Source organism: Bemisia tabaci, chromosome 4 (assembly GCF_918797505.1).
Source record: "Bemisia tabaci chromosome 4, PGI_BMITA_v3".
NCBI classification, from domain to species: Eukaryota; Metazoa; Arthropoda; class Insecta; order Hemiptera; family Aleyrodidae; genus Bemisia; species Bemisia tabaci.
In genome coordinates, this window is record NC_092796.1 from 37,267,418 (window position 1) to 37,287,111 (window position 19,694).

A 19,694-nucleotide genomic window follows, 5' to 3' on the forward strand; every position below is an offset into this window, starting at 1 on the left:
TTCCTTCGGTTCTGAATGAGAATTTTGTGTTGAGTCTGACGGTTAGCTCAAGAGAGGCTGAGACTATTCGGAAAACAACGATCATTTTTTGGGGTGAAGCTCCCATGGTTATCACGCATGCTCTGGCATGCATCGACCGACTTCTTAGAGAATGGGTAATGATATCCCTTTTCGAGGAAAAATTGTCGTCTAGGGTGGTGATTTTAGACAGGTTTTACCCGTTGTTCCGCATGCTTCTCGCCAAACATTGGTGCAAAATGCAATCAAATTCTCACCACTTTGACCTCTTTTCAAAATCAGAAAACTTACTCAAAATATGAGAACTTTGCAAGACGAAGCGGATTTTGCAAAATTTTAACCCGAAATAGGTGATGGTGTTTACCTCTCTGCTAAAAAAGGCCATGCCGGAATTCATTGATTTACCGACAAGCAGTATTACTGAAACTGATATTATTGCTGAAATTTATGGAAAAGATAGCTTCCTCATGTTCGAACGTAGATTTCACAAACTGCGCAATTCTGGCCCCTAAAAATAAGCATTGCAATGAAATTAACGACAAGGTTGTTGAAGTTCTTTCAGGTGTCTCTAAAACGTACTTCAGTGTTAACAGGCTCATTGTAGAGGAAGAGGGAGAGGCTCTCAATTTTCCCCTCGAATTCTTGGACAGTCTCAATCTTAGTGGCTTACCACCGCATAAACTCACACTTTTGGAGGGGGTTTTTGTCATGCTTTTAAGAAACCTCAACGTTTCTAAAGGTTTATCGAATGGTACCCGATTGATCGTCTGGAAACGTTATGAAAATTGTCTTGATTTGCAGGTCATTTCCGGCGAGAAAGGCCGGTGAAAGAATTTCACTGCCAAGAATTGATTTGTCACCTGCAGACTCCTCTCTCCCTTTCTCTTTTAAGAGGCGACAATTTCCAATTCGCATTGCGTTCTGCATGACCATCATCAAAGCTAAGGGTCAAACACTGAAGCGAGTCGGCATTTATTTACCCCAAACAGTTTTTGGGCATGGTCAACTATATGTTGCACTCTCACGAGCTACATCGTACAAAAATTTTGAAGTCCAAATTCTTCTCAAAGGCAACCGTACAAAAAACATCGTGCACAAAGAGGTGCTTCGATCTTTTATAAATCCCAAAAGCCTCATAGTCATTAGAAAATTATCAAAAAATAAAAAAAAAAAAAAAAAAACACACAAAAAAAAAAGAAAAACTAATAATGCGAGCTTTTTATAACATTTTTCGGTAGAATGGCAGTCTCCACCCTGTAACGCAGAGAGGCAGTTAAATTCCTTGATCTTCTGCCGCAGAATCATCATCATTAATAAATAGATTCAACTAATCGCTCCGATTCCAAATAAGCTACTGCACCACCATTGCTAGCTGTGGAGGGCGCCCGTAGGGCGCCCGGAGCAGCTAGTATGTTTGTAATGCGGCAGAGTCGCTATCTCATTTTTCCGAAATTGTCAGTTAGGCGATTTTATTTCTCGGCTTTAATTGGAAATGGAAACAAACACATGTGGAAATAGAGCAAGAGAGAGGATGCGCATTGCTGACGGCGCAGAGATACAACTATTCGTGCTTGATGGATGCCCATGTTGTACCTGCAAAATTGAAGGCGCGATGGCGCGAGGCATGAATTTGCAAATTGCAATGTTCCACTTCTCGCTGCCCATGAGGTTTCGCTCATATTCAGTGGGAATGTTTAAAAAAACCGAGGCTCGATTGCATCTCTGATCTTCGGCTGGGCTGCTCAAGTAGCCCTTACAGCACCATTACAAATAAGGCAAACGGAGACAAACACAATATGGAAATAGAGCTAGGGAAAGGAGGCGCGCTGATGACGGCGCAGAGATACAACTATTTGAACATGATGGATGCCCGTGTTGCATCTGCAAAATTGAAGGCGCGATGGCGCGAGGCGTCAACGCTCGCAATGCACCGCTCTATGCTACCAATCAGACGACCACGGGCTGGAATGGGGAGACTTCGAAAGGGGTGAAAAACATTACGGACCGGAGTGACATTCACCACGCTTGGACTGAGGAGAACCACAAACGCACGAGAGGAGTAACACAGCGAAGTTTATCGAACTGCGAGTGATTTGAACTATTTTAACGCGCGCGGAATGGAGATATGGACGTATTTCTGCCAAACGGAAGTATGTGCATTAAGACATGAGCCCTGAGGCCCATAAGAATATATGCACCACAGGGCTCACGTCATAATGCACATAGTTCCGTTTGACAAAAATACGTCCATACATGGGTGACCAAAGTGCGGAACCACGTACCTCCGTTTGTGACGTTGCAGATTTCCTGTCATACTTTATTTTATCTTTGGAAACTGGCAATTTGTCGGAAAATGGCTCCACAACAGGGGCTAGGGGCCGTCCATTTATTACGTCACCCAAGTGGGGAGGAGGAGGGGGGCTAATGGTGGATGAAGAGGAGGGAGAGGGAGTAAAGCCAAGGAACGTAAACTTAGCTGAAGGCAAAAAGGCTGAAAATGCTTGCTTGAAATTTTACTATATCCACTGGGTTTGCTCGATTTTCTGCATTTCCTCCAAAAAATGCGGGGAAGGGTACGCTGAGGATGAAGTAATTTTTAGGAAGGGGGGGGCGGCGAAAATTTTTAAAAAAATGGGAGTTGTTTTTTATGGACGACTCTTTAGTTTTTATTTTGTTTACAGTTCGTACATTTACTAGTAATTTCTATCAAGTTACTTTTGCTTTGTTATTATCTTCAACGACGTCTCCTTTCTTCGCCGATTTCCAAGGTTTATTTGCGCTCAAACAAAGATCGCATGAAGAGCAATATCATCTAATTTGTAACTGATACGGCGACAAGAACTAATGGAACGACAATAATTGCGCTGCTTGTGTACCTAGCCGTCGACTTTTCCTCCTGCCCTACTGAGTTTACAAAGGAGAATTCAACTTAAAATCATTCATAATTCCCGTAGAGGAGCCTCAATCAAAAGTTATTACTTGTAGTCGATTTACATTGGCTGGGATAATTGATTGTGGTCGCATTTGCAGTGTGCCGCTACGGCTCTCCTACCATGACGAGCAAAGCCTGTGAATGCAGCTGATTGCATAACACACATGCAAATATCACGCAGAAAGAAAGGAAAACTAGCGTGAAGGAGCCCGGAAAAATCGTAAATATTGTGCTACTGGGAGCAACCAAGTTCTTACAGTCAGCTATTGACATTATTCTCGGTAAAACGATTTTCTTCAAAACATTACCCAAAAAAATCCAAAAGGGCGTCGTGATTAATTTAACATCACACACCAAAAAAAATTAATCCTTATCCTGTGGTAATGTGAGAAGTAGAACACAAAATAACTTGAACGTGCGGTTAATACATGTATTTTTGAGTTGGGTTTTCTTTGGGTTACCTACATTGACCAAAATTTTGTGTTAAAAATTTGCAACCTCGTGAACAATCAATCGCGAATAGTCAGTATCGAGCCTGAATCGTATCGATGAGATACAACTATTCGTGCTTGATGGATGCCCGTGTTGCATCTGCAAAATTGAAGGGGCGAGTCCACAGCGCTAGCCATACTCGCAAGTCGCAACCTCCAAGTGACATTGAGAATAACCAGGGTACATTAGTTCAGCAAGACACTTCCTTCATCCCCAGCCGTCTTAGGGTTCACATTTTCGGTCGATTTGACCAAAAATTTGATCCCTCGACCGAGTTCTTTCGGTTGATCTGATCAAAAAAAAGTAACTCAAAGTAACCGAAAGTAACTATTAACTCGGAAATTTTTAACTGTGCACACAAACGCGTCTCAAGTAAATGAAGCAATTCAAATGGTGATACTCGTCGGTCTCAGTTGAGATGCGTGCTTTGCGACTTCTACCACTGATAACGATTTGTATTAAGAGTCGTCCATACATGCTGACAGGTACCACCTCGGGAGGGGGGGGGGAGGGTTCGTTCCTTCCTTCTTTCTTTGGTCTCTTTTGCTTCCTCCTTTTTCGGCCAACAGGGGGGGGGGGGGCGTACGCCCCCTACACCCCCTACATCTCCACCTTTAGGTGGTAGGGGGCAAAGTGGCTTAATACAGGGAATAGAGAGGGTAAAAAATATGCCTAATGCCCGGCGTTATTTATGAACGGCCCCCTATACCCATTGGCACGAGGGACCAGGACCGGAACCGCTCCGAAACCGCGTATTTCATTCTAGCGGAGGAATTCGCAAACACCCTGTAGCTATGATAAATAATGCGTAGTCAAGAATAATGAGAGGCATGATTGAAAACGAAGCGCCGCCGTGTCGTTATACGGCCCTGCTGAGCTAAAACCGCGAATCTACATGGGATTCTTATGGGAGTTGCGTTGTTCTGTTTAGGGGCGTCGTGTCCTTCTAACGATGAGCGGCAGACAAAGCGGGAGGAGCGTTCAAACGAAATCGAAATCGACGCGGCGACGGGGGCAAGGGGTGAAGGGGGGAGAGTGCCGCCTTATTTAGCCGGCTCATTACTTATTAGACGCAAGAGGAGCCGCCGGGATGGATTTCCAAGACGGCTCTCGCCAATGACCCTGTCCGTACAAAAGGTGCCGTTCGAAATGACCAGAGGAAAATCTGCAAAAACACAGAGCGAGCCGCCTGCCGCCAACACTCAGTTCAAAATTTCCATTTTTTTAGCGACTTTGGGCTAAGTTGAGCCAGAGGATAGCAAAGCAAGTTAAGTAAGGCAGAGCTTTACCAAAAAACTTTGTGAAAACTGAAAATCATATTTTTCGCTGAAAATTCTGCCAAAGTTTTGATTTTGATAAAAATATACCAAAACCGCTTGCATACTGATTTTTGTGTAAATTATTGCAGCTAAGTTGATGTCTCATTGATATTACCTCAACAGCGCTGTTTTTTGTTGATGAATTTATTTCTTCTGCGCTGATGTTTTGGTCAAAATAACCTCGATTGTAGACCTCGGCGTAGATCCGCTGGTATTTCCAGAAAGGATCGCGTCAGGAATGAGACGGTACGGGATATCATGGATGCCAAGCAGACCATCGTGCATGATATTATGACAAAACAACTCATCTGGTGTGGTCATGTCCAGAGAATGGCAGGAGACAGGTTGCCGAAGAAGGTCCTTGACTGGGTTCCTCCTGGGAGAAGACGCAGAGGGCGCCCAATGAAAGGTTGGAGGGAAGGGATTGAAGCAGAAATGTTAAGGTGCTCAATCCCTCAAGATTTGTGGTTTGAAAGAGAGCAGTGGAGGTTAGGAGTCGTAGAGCGCGAGGGAGTGCTGTAAAGCGACTTGTATGTTATAACCTCGATTGGGTTTTTTTTTCAAAAGTATTTTACAGGTTTTACTGGCGAAGAGCTTTCTACGTCTACATCCCTGGCCCTACGTTTCATACTCTCTTCATACTAACGTCAAAGAATTATCCATACAATTTAGTCTAATACGCGCGAAAATTTCACGGAAAAATATGCGGGAACTCAAATTTAAAAATTTTAGAGTCCGCGCCAAATAATTTAACGCCCTTTGAGACTACGACAGAAAATCATCTCACGTCACTTTCACACGTAAAGTAAATGGAAGAATCAAGGTGGCGAATCTTCTGTCGCACTCTAAAAGTGCGTAATGCTCATACGACGCTCTTCCTTAACAATGGCGTGCTACCGTGCTAAGGAAAAACGCCGTATGAGCCTTCAGGCGTCGTCATATTTCCTCTGGCAAATCACTAATTTGCAGGAACATTTTTGAATATTTTTCTGCCAATTTCTCAGATAATTTTGTTTATAATTTGATCTAAAGTGTCTGTAAATTTCAAGGAAAAATGTTCATAAATTTCCTCAAAAATAAACGTTTTATCCAAAGGACTTTTGTCAACTCTAGAATGTTCATACGGCGTTCTTCTTTAGCACGGCAGAACACAACCTCCGCGAGTGACAGGCATCCAGGTACCTTGAAGCAACCCTGTTCAATTACGGCAATAGAGCAGAATTTGCGGTGTTGAGAACCAGATTCTCGAGGATGAATGGAAGAGTAAGGGGGGAGGGCTGAGTAGAGAGGCAAAATTGGTGTGGTAAAAGGAGGCCGTTGTTGTCGCCACTGCTACGTCATTAATGCTCCCCCTTCCTGAATAGTTCTCTTTTGGCTGATGCAATATTCGATGGTATTGAGTTCGAGCGAAATTCCACAGTTCTCGCGGTCGGCCTGAACTCCGCGGTCGAGATCCTCGATTTGTGAACAACATGTATAAAAGCATCTGTATGCATGGGGAATCTAGTGGCACATGCGTTGTATTTACATGAGAAAACTTTCCTCTTGGATCAACAGGAATTCGCTCTTATACGTGCAGTGACAAGAATTTTTCGCTAAAAAAATGGGAAACCTCCTCGGTTCAAACAATATTCATAATTTCAAAGAGACGTCTAGTCGCTTTAAAAAAATCTAGTTGATTCATTGAGAATTCCTGTCGCGACTTATTCGATGGAATTTTTTTTCTCAAATGTAAAATGAGGAGTATTCCGTACTGCAAATTGCAGTCCGAAGATTTCACAAATGTCCTAAACGAAAATTACATGTAAATAACCCTCAGTTTCCTATTTCCTCTCCAGTATATATCCGAACAACGGAGACTGTTAACAACCAAGACCGTAAAGTTCCTTTCCTGCACCCAGCGCCTCAATTCCTTGGATAGATACCTAATACCGCACGGAGGCTGTTTTCTGGCCTACCTACAGAATTGAAGGCGAGATGGTAATGTTTGTATTTTCCATACCCGTTTGCCCATGAATAATACTTGAAATACAGTATCCTATTTATTGAATACCTAATATTATCATCCGATTTTCCCTTGTCCCCGAATGGTTTCTTGCAATTTCCACGCGTCCTTTATACATTTGAAATTCGAGGAGGTTGGGTTTTGCATCGTTGCGGATCCCGCGAGGAGGGTGGGGGAACCAAAACAATCTAAATTTACGAAACTTACGGACCGCTCATTTGCACGAAAACCGCGAATTGATATCCGCAACCTGTGCTGACAACGGAAAGTTTCTTGGTCAAAAGGAACTATCTCAATAGTTTCAGAGCCTTGTCATACATGTTTCTTGTGGGTCTCAAGACCCAGGTTACAAAGGAGATAGTTTCTTTTGTTTTACAACGTCCAATTCGTCTTGTAGCATATAGCGCACCGCAGAGGGGCGAACAGCGTCGCACCTCCGATGTAAGGGCGTATTTCCATTTCCACGGAAGTCCTGGAAAGCATAGTGTCATACGGAAAACAGGGCTCACGTGAAAATTCGAATACGCCTTTACGTCAGAGGAGCATAACGATAGGTTCGCATCGCGTCGGAACGGAGCACAGTGGATCGAGTCAATTACAGAGGTTGGACATTAAATTTTGGATTAAAACTGCAAATTTTGATGTTTATCTCGTCACATTTTAAATTTCAAGGGGTGCCACCAGCGGAAAATTTCACGAAGAAACCATTGGAACCACTTTTGGAACCTCTAAGTTTTGTAAAAACGGAGTTATAATCGTTTAAAGTTTCCGAATTTTTTCCGACCTCTCCTATTGACTCAATCCACTGTGCGGAGGAGTAAATTTGCGGGCCCTGCAATAAAATTGGGACTAATGGCTGCGTCATCGGCGAGGATATTATTACACAGCGGCACATGAATTGCTCATGGTTCAATCTACGTCGTCACTTAATTGATTATCTCCCAGTTTTACATCCATACATATCTGTTTACTTGCTACCGGATGTATTGTCTACAGTGCTTTGAGTATGGTTGGATAGTCTTTTATGTGCTGCGAGGTGTGAGGTACTTGGTTCACCGTGTAGTTCTTTTGTAATAAATAATATGGACTTTTTTCGTCGCTCCTCTGATGTGAGGGCGTATCTCTATTTTCCATAGAGTACATAGAGTCGTAATACAAGTAGGAGAGCTGGCGCCACTTTTAAGCATTTTCCAGGTCCCGAATTCCGAGATACCTGTGCGGCACCGGGTCCCTTTTTCGAGACATAATCGATTGTTTGCGATACACGGGGACCCGCCGTATTCCACACCGTCATTTTGGATCGAATATGTATCGAAAAAGTGACTCCGCACACCGGGCTCGGAACTCGTCGAGCAGAACATGGTGCCAGCTCTCCCACTTACATTACGACTTTATATACTCTATGCTATTTTCACATGAGTCCCGGAGAACATGGACGTATACAGAGAACAGGGCTCACGTTGAAATCGAGATACGCTCTTACGCCAGAAGAACGACGATTTATGCTAGAAAAATAAAGACTTGAAATTACACGTGAAATGTCTCACGAAATTTCAGAAAAACGTGAAAAATATTTTTCGGAATGACGTGCAAAATTAAAGGAAAGGCGACTGGTATTTGCTTTTTGGTGGTTTTTAGGGAGTGTTGCATACCCAGCCCCTGAAAATATTTCATATTTTTCACAACGTTGTGAAAGTTCATGAAATATTTCACGGCAATTTTCAATATTTCACATTTTTAATTTCACCATTGCAACCCCGGCTAGAGTCATGGAGAACAGGACTCTTTTGGGGATACGCTCCTGCGTCAGAGGAGGCACGTCCTGGGCTGATCCCGCGTTGTCTGGTCTCGCGGCGGATGAATTATTGGATGATGCAATAGTTGGCGTGGCGAGGACCATACCATGGCTCACCCATGGTATGCAAAATTGAGGAAGGGTTCAAGGGCGCGAGGGGTTGGCGGGGATGTAGGGGCCTCCGCGGGTCCGGTTTCGTCCCAGTCACGCGGAGCGCCGCGCCGCACGCCATGCAACAGATTTGCTGCCCGTCGCGAATACTTCGGGCAAGAAAACCGGAACTGAGTAACATCAAATCGGAATTCCGGAATTCAACGATCAGAAATATCGTATCGTCATAGGAATTACGGGGAGGTACGTCCCCTGACCACTTCTCGGTCCAACCCCTTCAAGCGCTTCGCGCCTCAGGCATCATGGTCGTGAATTATGTTAAACTCCTCCTGGCGATTCTATTCATTAGTTCAAGTTTCTACAGTTAAGGCAATCTTTACAGCACTACTAAAATTGTGAAACCTCTTACACAATTTGTAGGAAATCATACCTAAACATATGTTCATAATATTTAACACAACGTAGATTATGATTAATATGGTAACTATTCTAAATGAACCTCCATGAGCTTAATTGCATAAAACAAGCAAGAAGTTATACAGTTCAAGCAAAGGCATGGTATTGCAACGCTTGCACGTTGTCCCTACAAAAAGACGACTCCCTCTATAATAGGTACATACCCGTGTATTCTATACAAATAACACCATTTAATATATCTATGGAGAAGTGGTGATTCCATAGCCTATATTCAGAACACTCACTACTCAGAAAGTCAACTGGACTGAGTTATGAACGGTAAGGAACCAAGGCAGATTTTTAAGAAACGAATGAGTATTATAACTCATTTCCTTCTGTTGACATTTTAAAGTCATGAAAAAAATATAAGAAATGAGAAAAGGTTTTAAACTTGATTATGACATCGAGCTTTATAAAGGGATGGCATTTCTGACCTCTCAGCTTTGTGGGGCTTTGGGAGGATATGGGTACGTAGAAATTAGGCGACACAGAACACAGAGCGTCAGAGAGTGGTGTAAAAGCGACACTTATGTATGGGCGTATAAAACTATATATTATTCTCGGTTCGATTTTAATGTGACTCAGTTCCTCTCCATTAAAATCGGTCCAATTATAAAATCGGACTACATTTGGCAATAAATTAGGAACTGTTGTTTCCAGCTTATCCACAAAAGCACCTATCTGCCTTAAAAAAATCAATGACACTTATCAATAGCTAAAGTACGACACCACGTATCTCCATTGCGATGTTGCAAAATCTCCGCTCCTAGTTTATTTTTTTCGAAGAGTAAATAGTCAATTTTATGGCTTAAATTTATACAGGATATTCCACCAACAAAGAAGCAAAATCAAGGAAGCTTTCAAGAAAATAGGGACTGGTTGACTAGTTTTCCAGGGAAAACGTAAAATTTGCTTGGAAGTCTACAACGTCGCAAACGGAGAAACGTGGTCTCGCACTTTAGCCATCGATAAGTCATTTTTAAAAAGAGTCAGAAATAGTGGTTCCTGGTAGCAAAATGTAGTTCAACTCGTTCCAAAATTCCCTTGAGAAAGGTAGTGCCCCTCGTAAAAGTGAGTCAGCCTGGCGTCAGGCTATATTTCATAAACTAACCTGAGTCAGACTGATGTCCGCCTGAATCAGTCTGACTCACACTGGAAAAAAAAAAAACACATTGGATCTAGAGTCCAGACTCTTGAAAACATTGACAAGGAAAATACTCTTGATTCAATCGGATTTTTGCTTGAATCAAAAGGAAATCCGCTTAAATTAAGAGGCTTGGTTCTTAATTTAAGCTAGATTCTGATTGAATCAAGGGTACTTTTTCTGGTCGATGTTTTCAAGAGTCTGGACTCTAGATCCAATGTGTTTTTTTTTCCCAGTGCAGGGTAATTTACGAAACATAGCCAGACTGATTCACTTTTAGATTCCCTTAAATCTACTTAAAAAACGCCAATGACTTGAAAACCTATCCTTGAGCGGAACCGTGTGTTTCCCGAGAAGGGTAGAATGAGGGTAGTGCGGGAAAAAAGTGTAAGGGACTCACGGTATCTAGTGGAGTCATACTGAGGCATTTCTCAGGGCCGAACGCGAACGGGTGCTGCACGTGTATCGCTCTCATGTCACACGAACTAACTGCCGAAGCGCGGCGAGTGGCGGAACCCGGGCGGCGTGGCGGGCGGCCGCGCAGGAAGGCGGGAAGCGCGCCCCGCCGCCGCCCCGCGTCGCGCCACCCCTCGCCGACTCATTGAACACCTTGGTTACTCAATACTCCGCATGAATGGAGTCAGCTTCGGCGCCGATTTCAGGCTCGCATTCCGCACCCTCGTGGCCGATGACGTGGCTAGAGTACCTGTATAGGGAGAGTACCGACAGATCTGAAACTCCGAAAGTCCATCAGGCCTTCACCGATGCCTCCACGAATAAAGTTAGGGCCCAAAAGGGCAGCCAACCTATAAATTTCAATTATCCAGAGCGATTTACTGATACTATTATTACGAACCGTCCTTTATTAAGCACGTGTTTGACTCAGTTTTTGCATAAATTTACCCAATTTTGCAGAAGAACGCTCATTTCTGTACATTCTTGGCCATCTTGGTTAGAATTGGAATCTGCAGAATGGCAGTGAAATTTTGTGCGTTAGAAGTTGGTTAGAAGGGTGGCTGCACTTTTGGGCCCTAAGCCCTCCAATCCTCCATGAACCGATCTGTCGGTACTCTCTCTATACAGGTACTCTAACCAGCGCCGTACATAGGCGGATACAGCAATTTGACAACACTGTTTTTCTCCATTCAAACCTATGGAAATGTATCGATTCTTGGGGCCAGGTGCCCCGACAAGAATCGATTATTTAACATAGGTTTAAATGGAGGGAATCCATTGTTGCCAAATCGCTGGATCCGCCCTTGGCGCCGTAAGGAAGAACGCCGGATGGACATTCGAGAGTTGCCAAATTTTATTTCGATACAATGTTTATTTTAGAGGAAAATAATGAATATTTTTCCTTTAAATTTTCAGAATCTTCAGTTGAATTTGCGAACAATATTATATGAAAAATTGGTAGGAAAATTGTCATAAGTTCACCAGGAAATTCGCCGTTTGTGAAAGGAAATTTGGCACCGCCTGAAGGTTCGTACGACGTTTTTCCTTAGCACGGCAGTGGTAAACGCTACAGATCGTATTCGATAGTGGCTCGATGTATCGTTTGGTTCAAAACTATAGAACATAACCTCACAAAAAAGATTTTAGATTTCAGATGGATAAGCTGAAAATGAGAAAATTCCCAACAATTTCGCCTTTCATTGTCATTTTGTTCTCATAGGAATGAAAAATCCATCACAAAAAATCCGTTCTCTCAGATAACTCAATTGACTTTCAAGGCTATGTTTACGTGTTGCACCAATCGATATCGATACAATCTCACCTGTTCGATGTATGCAGGACGATCCATAAAGAAGGACGTCAGCATGAGGAGTCTCCATTGTATCGCATTGGATCCAAATAATAAGGGGCCGTCCATAAATTACGTCACCCAAGTAGGGAGAGGGGGTCTAGCGGTGGATGATGATGGGTGACGGGGAGTGAGGAAGGGATCAAGCTAAGAATGACGTAAGCTTGCTTGAAACTTGACTATATTTTCTGAAATTTATCGAATTTCTGCGTTGTCCCCTAGAAAAGGTCGAAAAATTTTAAAAAATGGGGGACGTAATTTATGGACGGCCCCTAACAATGACATGCCCTCTTTCAATGCTACCAGTGAGCCTACATCAAAACATATCGCTTTTCTGTGACGCTTTTCGTTCGGTTCGTCTCGTTTTGTTGCAAAGGTGGAGGTCAGGTTGGCAGAAAATGTCGTTTTCGCACACTGCACAGTCTCATTAGTCCAATCTCCCTCCAATTACCGACGTTAAATTTTTCTGACCTCCTCCTACATGCCTAGGGTCGCGTCAGGCACATCAATGGCGGTGTTCCTTTTGAGGAATAACAATTAAAGTGAACCTACACCCCGCGTACATAAGCGCGAAGCAACTATTCGACCACCCGTGCATGGCACAGTATCACTTTAAATTGAAGGCGAACTGGACGCACCAACTCACTTGGCCAATTCCTGCAGCGGCTGAAGTCGCTGGATCTAATGAAATTATGATGAAATTGTTAGCGGGCAAAAGATTCAGCCCTCAACAGGATAGGGAAGATTGAGTTTCTTGATGGAGCCGATGTTATCTTTTGATTCTTTAAACCTGTCTCTTACTTGCCAAAACACTTTAAATATTGAAAAAAGACTCAAACGCCTGATTAGGAATATCTGACGTTACGTCGTCGCAACGGAGAGGAAAGGGTGGACAACCCTGCGCGTATTTGCACGTCTCTTTTGCAACACTTGAGGACGAAATGAAAAGGAAATTCTTACTTCATAGAGAAAATAAGTGAACTTCTACAAGTCAGCTTGCCGGACCGCAGTTTTTAGGGAATAGTTGACCCTGGAACAATATTGAATTTTTGGAATGTAAAATGAAGAAATTCGTATCATCTTCGTAAATATCCTTTATATTTCACTTCATTTGTACTCGCATTCGTTGCCTCTGAAGCGTTGCTCTGAAGTAACTGTAGCCTGTGAGCTAAAATTAACACGCCGAATTTCAAGATGCAGTAAATTTGTGCGATTCTGAGAAACGCATTTTGCAAATAGTGCAAATACTTGGGTGAGTGTTCATAATTAATGAGTTAAATGTGCGTTAGATTGGTTTTCGTGTGCACAAGATTATGATTGTAAATATGTATAAAATTGTATTTGTCAACACCTCTCCCCTCCTTTATCCTCCTAAGTCCCCAAGGCAAGACGTTCTACCATTTATTTTAGTAGTACTAAAGACCCGGTGGCAAATCGACTCTTTTTTTCAAGTTGTAATTTGAGTCGCCAGAGCGCTGCACTGACGCCGTTGAATGACTTAAGAGCGAGCTCTAATGTTCCATTTTATGCTGCAATAGGGAGATAAACTTTTTTGCGATTCTTGACGGTGTAAAAGTAAAAATGCGAAAAGTTGAGATGGACTCAGAACTGAAGCACTATGCATATTGTGAAATGTCTGGGTCTCAAGAGTTAAAAATTCGACCACGATTAAGTAAAGTAAAATTATTCTATTCTATTCCATCCTACTTGGGCGAGTGTCGGAAAGTATGAACTCAATGGCTCAATTGCCCGACGAGCATTTTGTTACGGTGGAGTGAATGTGAATAGTCCTGACATTGTGAGTGTAGGTACTCATGTTTTAATCCTTCACCCGATTTTGAATCTCAGTGTGAGGTCAACATTTAAAGGATTTTTGTGGGTGTCTGAAATTTTATGCATTTCATTTTTCAATGAAAAATGTAGAATGAACTGAGTACGAACACATCCATGGTTATGCCTTGTTTTTTTTTAATTGAAAAATTATTGGAGGAGTTATGAAAGAATAATTTAATCCACTTATATTCTTCCGTTGAAATGGAAAATGCCACCATATAACGTCACAAAATAATACATTTTCCCCGTATTATATCTATTACCTTCCGATTGCCTGCATCAGAGAAAAATTGTAGAAAATACTTTAACTCAACGCATGAAGTACTTATATATGCCGCAATATTTATGCCCTTGCAAATCCTCCATTATAACTATTGTAATACTCACCTATACAAATTAGCTGTTATCACATGAATAAATTCGATTTGCCGAAGATTCCATGTGAAATTCCGCATGCTACTTTATTCGGCCCATTTTTGCTGATGGACCTTACATTTAATCGTGACCGCACCAAAATTGTGAAATAATTCAATAAGAATCAGAATTCACGTTGAAACCCTGACTATATTGGCTTTTGAAGGTCCAAAATACACTTACTATAAGCAGAATTTGAGGTAAATATCTTGTAGAAACCTCTTTCCTCTATCCTTTTTTCTTCTTCTTCTTTGTTTCCTTCTTATTCCTCTACTTCTTCTTCTTAGGATTGTTATTGTCTTCTACTCCTTGAGTGCCGCTACGCTTTTTCCTGATGGTGCAAGTTTCTTTGACTAGAATTGGGTGACTCTGGGTTCTCAGGTACCGATTTGGTCAGGAGATTCCAGTGCTCGTGGATTTATTTCACAATTTTGGCGATAAAATGTGTTTCAGACATACTGCGCTGTGCTAGAGAGTCTGGAAAAAACGGCTTGAACTTGGGAATCGATATGTGATTTTCCTGGGACGCAAGCTTTGCAAAAGATAGGGGATGGAACGAAAAATGAAGGTTTTAAGGATTTTTGGTTGAATATTAACCACTGTAGGTTAGCAGGCTCATCTTAAATTTTGTGTTTTTAAAATAGTTTCAGCAAAAATTACGTCCTGTTCTAAATAAATTCAATTTCAAATTTTAAAGCTAGGCAAAGCTGCGATGGGGATAGGAACTCGTTCAGGGCCGTGATACTTTCAGGAAAGACGTATATTCTGCCGTGCTGAGGAAAGTCGCCGTATGACCCTTTAGACCTTGTCAAAGTCCCTTTGCAAAAATACAAATTATCAAGGAAGTCTAAGAATATTTTTCCTTCAATTTGTCAGAGAATTTTCCGCGAAATCAGATCTAAATTACCCGGAAATTTCAAGTGAAAATATTTAAAACTCTCCATGAAAATAAACATTTTATTGGAGGAACTTTGGCAACTCTCGAATTACCATACGGCAGTACGGAAAAAAAAAAAAAAAAAACAAACAAACAAACAAACAAACAAACAAACAAACATACCCTAAAAACCGGACTACATTCTGCAATATTAGGAACTAAAATTGTTGGCTCATCTGTGCATAACTAATGGTACAAACGTTGTTTCTAAACTGAGCCAGAAAGTATAATTCTGAATTGCAAAATGGAGGTCGACATCTCGGTAGAGGTCAACTTTGCCGAATTTGAACAGGTGCCTCGTGCATCCTTTTAAATGCAGATTACAGAGGCAAAAGTAATGCTAACAGAAATTTTCACGCAAAAAACTGAGAAATTAACCTTCGGAACAAAACGTGAAAGGTGTCCAATCTTAATGATTTATTTTTTCTTCTTTAAATTAAGTATACATACACTTATACATATAATAGGTACATTAAGGATGAGAGGAGGTAAATTTGTATAGGTAAACAATATAATAACAATCAATATAATAATTTGGGAACTTATGATGTGTTTTAAGGAATCAAATATTACCTTGAGTTGTAGGTATAGAAAGTTTCCATTTTCTACTCTAGCTTTTAGTTGCAGGTTATTCTGAATGTAACGGATTCTATGATCATCACTCGTTTTGTTTTTTTGGTTCACATTTTTAGTTAATAAGTAATAAACCTTAAGTTTTACTAACTTTATCACATTGGTTTTTATTTACAAAAGTAACAGTCATAAAATAAGGATCTGGTAGTTTATCAGTCTACAATAACACGTATACATACTTATATAGGTACCGAGGAAACTTCGTGTCCTATGTGCTTTTACAGCTAAATACATGTCACACACAATACTGCCCGAGTAAGAGTGTTGTTACCGCAACTACCGAACGGTACCTAATCATTTTCAAACTTGCCATTGGTTTTGGTCATTTTATGCTTTTCCTCTTATGAAATGGGAAACTGTTCCATTTTATCAGTAAAAATTAGACGAGATAGTTTTAAATCTAATAAATAGGGATTGGCGAGTTGAAATAAGTCTGTCTGCTACAAATTGTTGCTATACAGCGGGGGTAAAAGCTATTTTCTACGGAGAATGACTGAAAAATCACCGTGAGCTCATCGAATTAATTTCAAATCCAATCCTCACTGCGAAAGCTTAAAAAATTTGCATTATATATTTAGCTACCCGCTTCGAAAAAGATATTCCGGTAAGGATGTAGTCTCATGCAGATAATGAAAAGTGATGCCATCAAAAGTTCAACTTTTTTTTGGAGAAAGAGCGTGAGGATCTAATACTATAGACAGTTGTGAGTGACTGCGGCCATGTTGAATACCGCGTAAAGTTGTCTAGTGACGGTGACTCACTCTGTAGGTTTTAACTTAAATCGTTATTGTAGTATCCTTTTTGAAGCAGGATGCACAAGATAAAACAAATGACTTGCGCAGATTGTCGAATGAGTTGTAAATTTGAAACTTTCTCAATATGCTCATTGTAATTTTCGTTACATTTTCCACGTGTAACAGCTCATAATTATATCTTTATTAAAATGTTTCAATAGATCCATTTAAAACTATAAAAAAAATAAAGTATGAAAAACAAAACGAAAACTTGAATTGGCCCTCTGACAGTTTTTTCTGAGACATTGGATCAAAAGTTTATTTTTGTGTGATTTGCCAATGCCATTAACATACTTTCCTTCTCGAGTGCTACATAAGTATTTCGACGGCGTAAGTCCGCAATCACATGTCTCGTTTGCTGTGTCTGAAAATCTCCGCTTCTATCTTATTTTTTTGAGGGATAACAAATTGACATTATTCCTTGAAGTTTTTGCAGAATTTTCTTCGCACAGAGAAAGAAATTCAAGGCAGTTTTAAATAATTGCCGTTGAGTAGTTTTCCGTTTAAAAAATAAAGTAATGTATGACAGGAAGTCTGCTACGAGGCAAACCGAGTTATGTGATTGCCGACTTACATCGTCGATTTGTATCTGAAAGTCCTTCCTTTCAGAAGCTTCCATGGCCCGGCATGACAGCTCTTTCCTCCATTCGTCTTTCAGACTACAGGCAACAGCTTACGTTTGCTTATCGGACATTATGCTGAAAGTACCTTCGAGCAAATCAATAAAATCAACAGGAACTATACAGGGTGAGCGAAAAGTCCCCGACCCCCCCTCTAACTTTTGAACGAATTGAGCTAAGGAAATAAAACTTTGGGAATGTTCCTATCTCAAAGGGGACCATCTTTTGAGGGGGTCCAAATTTTGGTCCCCCCCAACTTTTTTTTTCAAATAGCAACCCCTATCTTGTGATACCTCATTCGAAAGAGCATAAAAAACTAAGAATTTTGGCGCAAACCGCAGATCAATATCTCAATTTTTGACCGAGTTATGATAGGTCAAAGGTCAAATTCGACCTATTTTCAAAAAATCATAACTCCGGTTCAAATTATCGTAAAGAAAAAAATAAAACGGGAAAATTTACCAAATTGTGTTCGCTTTTACGTAAAAATTGCAGAAATCACTTCGATTTAATTTTAAGGGGGGGCTCGGACCCCCAAATACGTCAATTCAAAGGTCATTCAATTTTCCTGCGAAATAAGCCAATTTCCTCTGGATTTGCCTCCACATTATCTCAGTAAGGTCAAAATCAGTTCAACATTACGTTGGCAAGTCCCCAAATATCGGGAAAAGTTAAAAAAACGAAATTTAAACGGTCAAATTTAATCACCTTAAATTTCGTTTTTTTAACTTTTCCCGATATTTGGGGACTTGCCAACGTAATGTTGAACTGATTTTGACCTTACTGAGATAATGTGGAGGCAAATCCAGAGGAAATTGGCTTATTTCGCAGGAAAATTGAATGACCTTTGAATTGACGTATTTGGGGGTCCGAGCCCCCCCTTAAAATTAAATCGAAGTGATTTCTGCAATTTTTACGTAAAAGCGAACACAATTTGGTAAATTTTCCCGTTTTATTTTTTTCTTTACGATAATTTGAACCGGAGTTATGATTTTTTGAAAATAGGTCGAATTTGACCTTTGACCTATCATAACTCGGTCAAAAATTGAGATATTGATCTGCGGTTTGCGCCAAAATTCTTAGTTTTTTATGCTCTTTCGAATGAGGTATCACAAGATAGGGGTTGCTATTTGAAAAAAAAAAGTTGGGGGGACCAAAATTTGGACCCCCTCAAAAGATGGTCCCCTTTGAGATAGGAACATTCCCAAAGTTTTATTTCCTTAGCTCAATTCGTTCAAAAGTTAGAGGGGGGGTCGGGGACTTTTCGCTCACCCTGTATGAGGCATGCGAATCCTACGCACATAGTTGATTTTGATGCACAACATTTGCACACAGTTCCGTTCAGCAAAATTTCATTTAAGCCGGCTCTGATCCTTTCTTCCTGCAACAGTATTCAGTCCGATTAGCGCTGGACCCTTCAGGCGTCTTGATGAGGTATAAGCCCCTTTAGGGGGAGGTCCCCCGTGAGATTCTGCTTCGGGGCAGTGCCGACTACCCCTAGCTTGGATTGATCTTATCCTCGCGGATAGTAATCATCTGGATCAAGAAGGCATAGGTGGCGAGGTGCGGTGTTTTTCCGGTATGACCAGGAGTTTTGGATCCGGCGGGAATAACGTAGAATATTTCGGTGCTCGCTCCATCTCTATGCAGTCCTCGTACTTAGGTGGTAGGTCATCTTGCGCCAACTGTCCAACAGAAAACAAACAAAAAAGGATTAGATATGCAATCAGAAGTATCTTAAACAATCACGGGAAAAAATGTGGGTAGCATTTACCATAATCTGGTTAAAAAACGGCACGACCAGACAGTATGGTAGCTTCCAACAAAATTATGGTCACATTACGGAAAATCTTGTTACTTTCACGATAATATTGATGACAGTTACCATACTCTCTGGTTGTGCCCTTTATCAAGCAGAATATGGTAAATGCTACCTAATTTTTTTCCGCGCTATTAATGAGTGATATTTTCCAATCAGCGCACATGCCGGTGCTTTGCACGGCATTTTCAGATGTGGAAAGAGAAATAAGTTGTAGGCCTGAACACAATTGTTTATGTACGGCTGTCCACAGTGGCGGTTTTGAAAGTTGGCAACGCTATTTTTCCTCCATTTAAATCCATTAAAAATATCGATTTTAGATGAGGCAAGCTGCCTCATCAAGGGTCGATTGTTTTTTATACATTTAAATGGAGGAAAAACAATGTTGCCAACATTCAAGAGTCGCCCTGGCTCTCCACGAGGAGGACCTCAGTTCGTGGAGGCAAAATTGTTAGCAGATTAATAAATATGATGAGTTGTGATGATGAATTTGATTTTCAGGCTTCAATTGGTAAATTTTTGAACTCTGATGACAAGAAAGATTAGATTTTTTTTTTTTATTTTGACT

The 19,694-nt window shown here is 41.1% G+C and overlaps 2 protein-coding genes across 2 annotated transcripts in view; both read right to left on the reverse strand.

Moving 5' to 3' along the window:
• sbm (L-type amino acid transporter sobremesa) overlaps positions 1-10,715 on the reverse strand; it is a 98,879-nt gene extending 88,164 nt beyond the window's left edge. Inside the window, exon 1 of the mRNA XM_019043103.2 lies at positions 10,673-10,715. Coding sequence (XP_018898648.2) covers positions 10,673-10,700 — 28 coding nt within the window. The 5' untranslated portion in view covers positions 10,701-10,715. The remainder of the gene's footprint in view (positions 1-10,672) is intronic.
• A 4,938-nt stretch (positions 10,716-15,653) lies between these two features.
• LOC109031559 (uncharacterized) overlaps positions 15,654-19,694 on the reverse strand; it is a 33,589-nt gene continuing 29,548 nt past the window's right edge. The window contains exon 2 of the mRNA XM_019043140.2: positions 15,654-18,992. Coding sequence (XP_018898685.2) covers positions 18,849-18,992 — 144 coding nt within the window. The 3' untranslated portion in view covers positions 15,654-18,848. The remainder of the gene's footprint in view (positions 18,993-19,694) is intronic.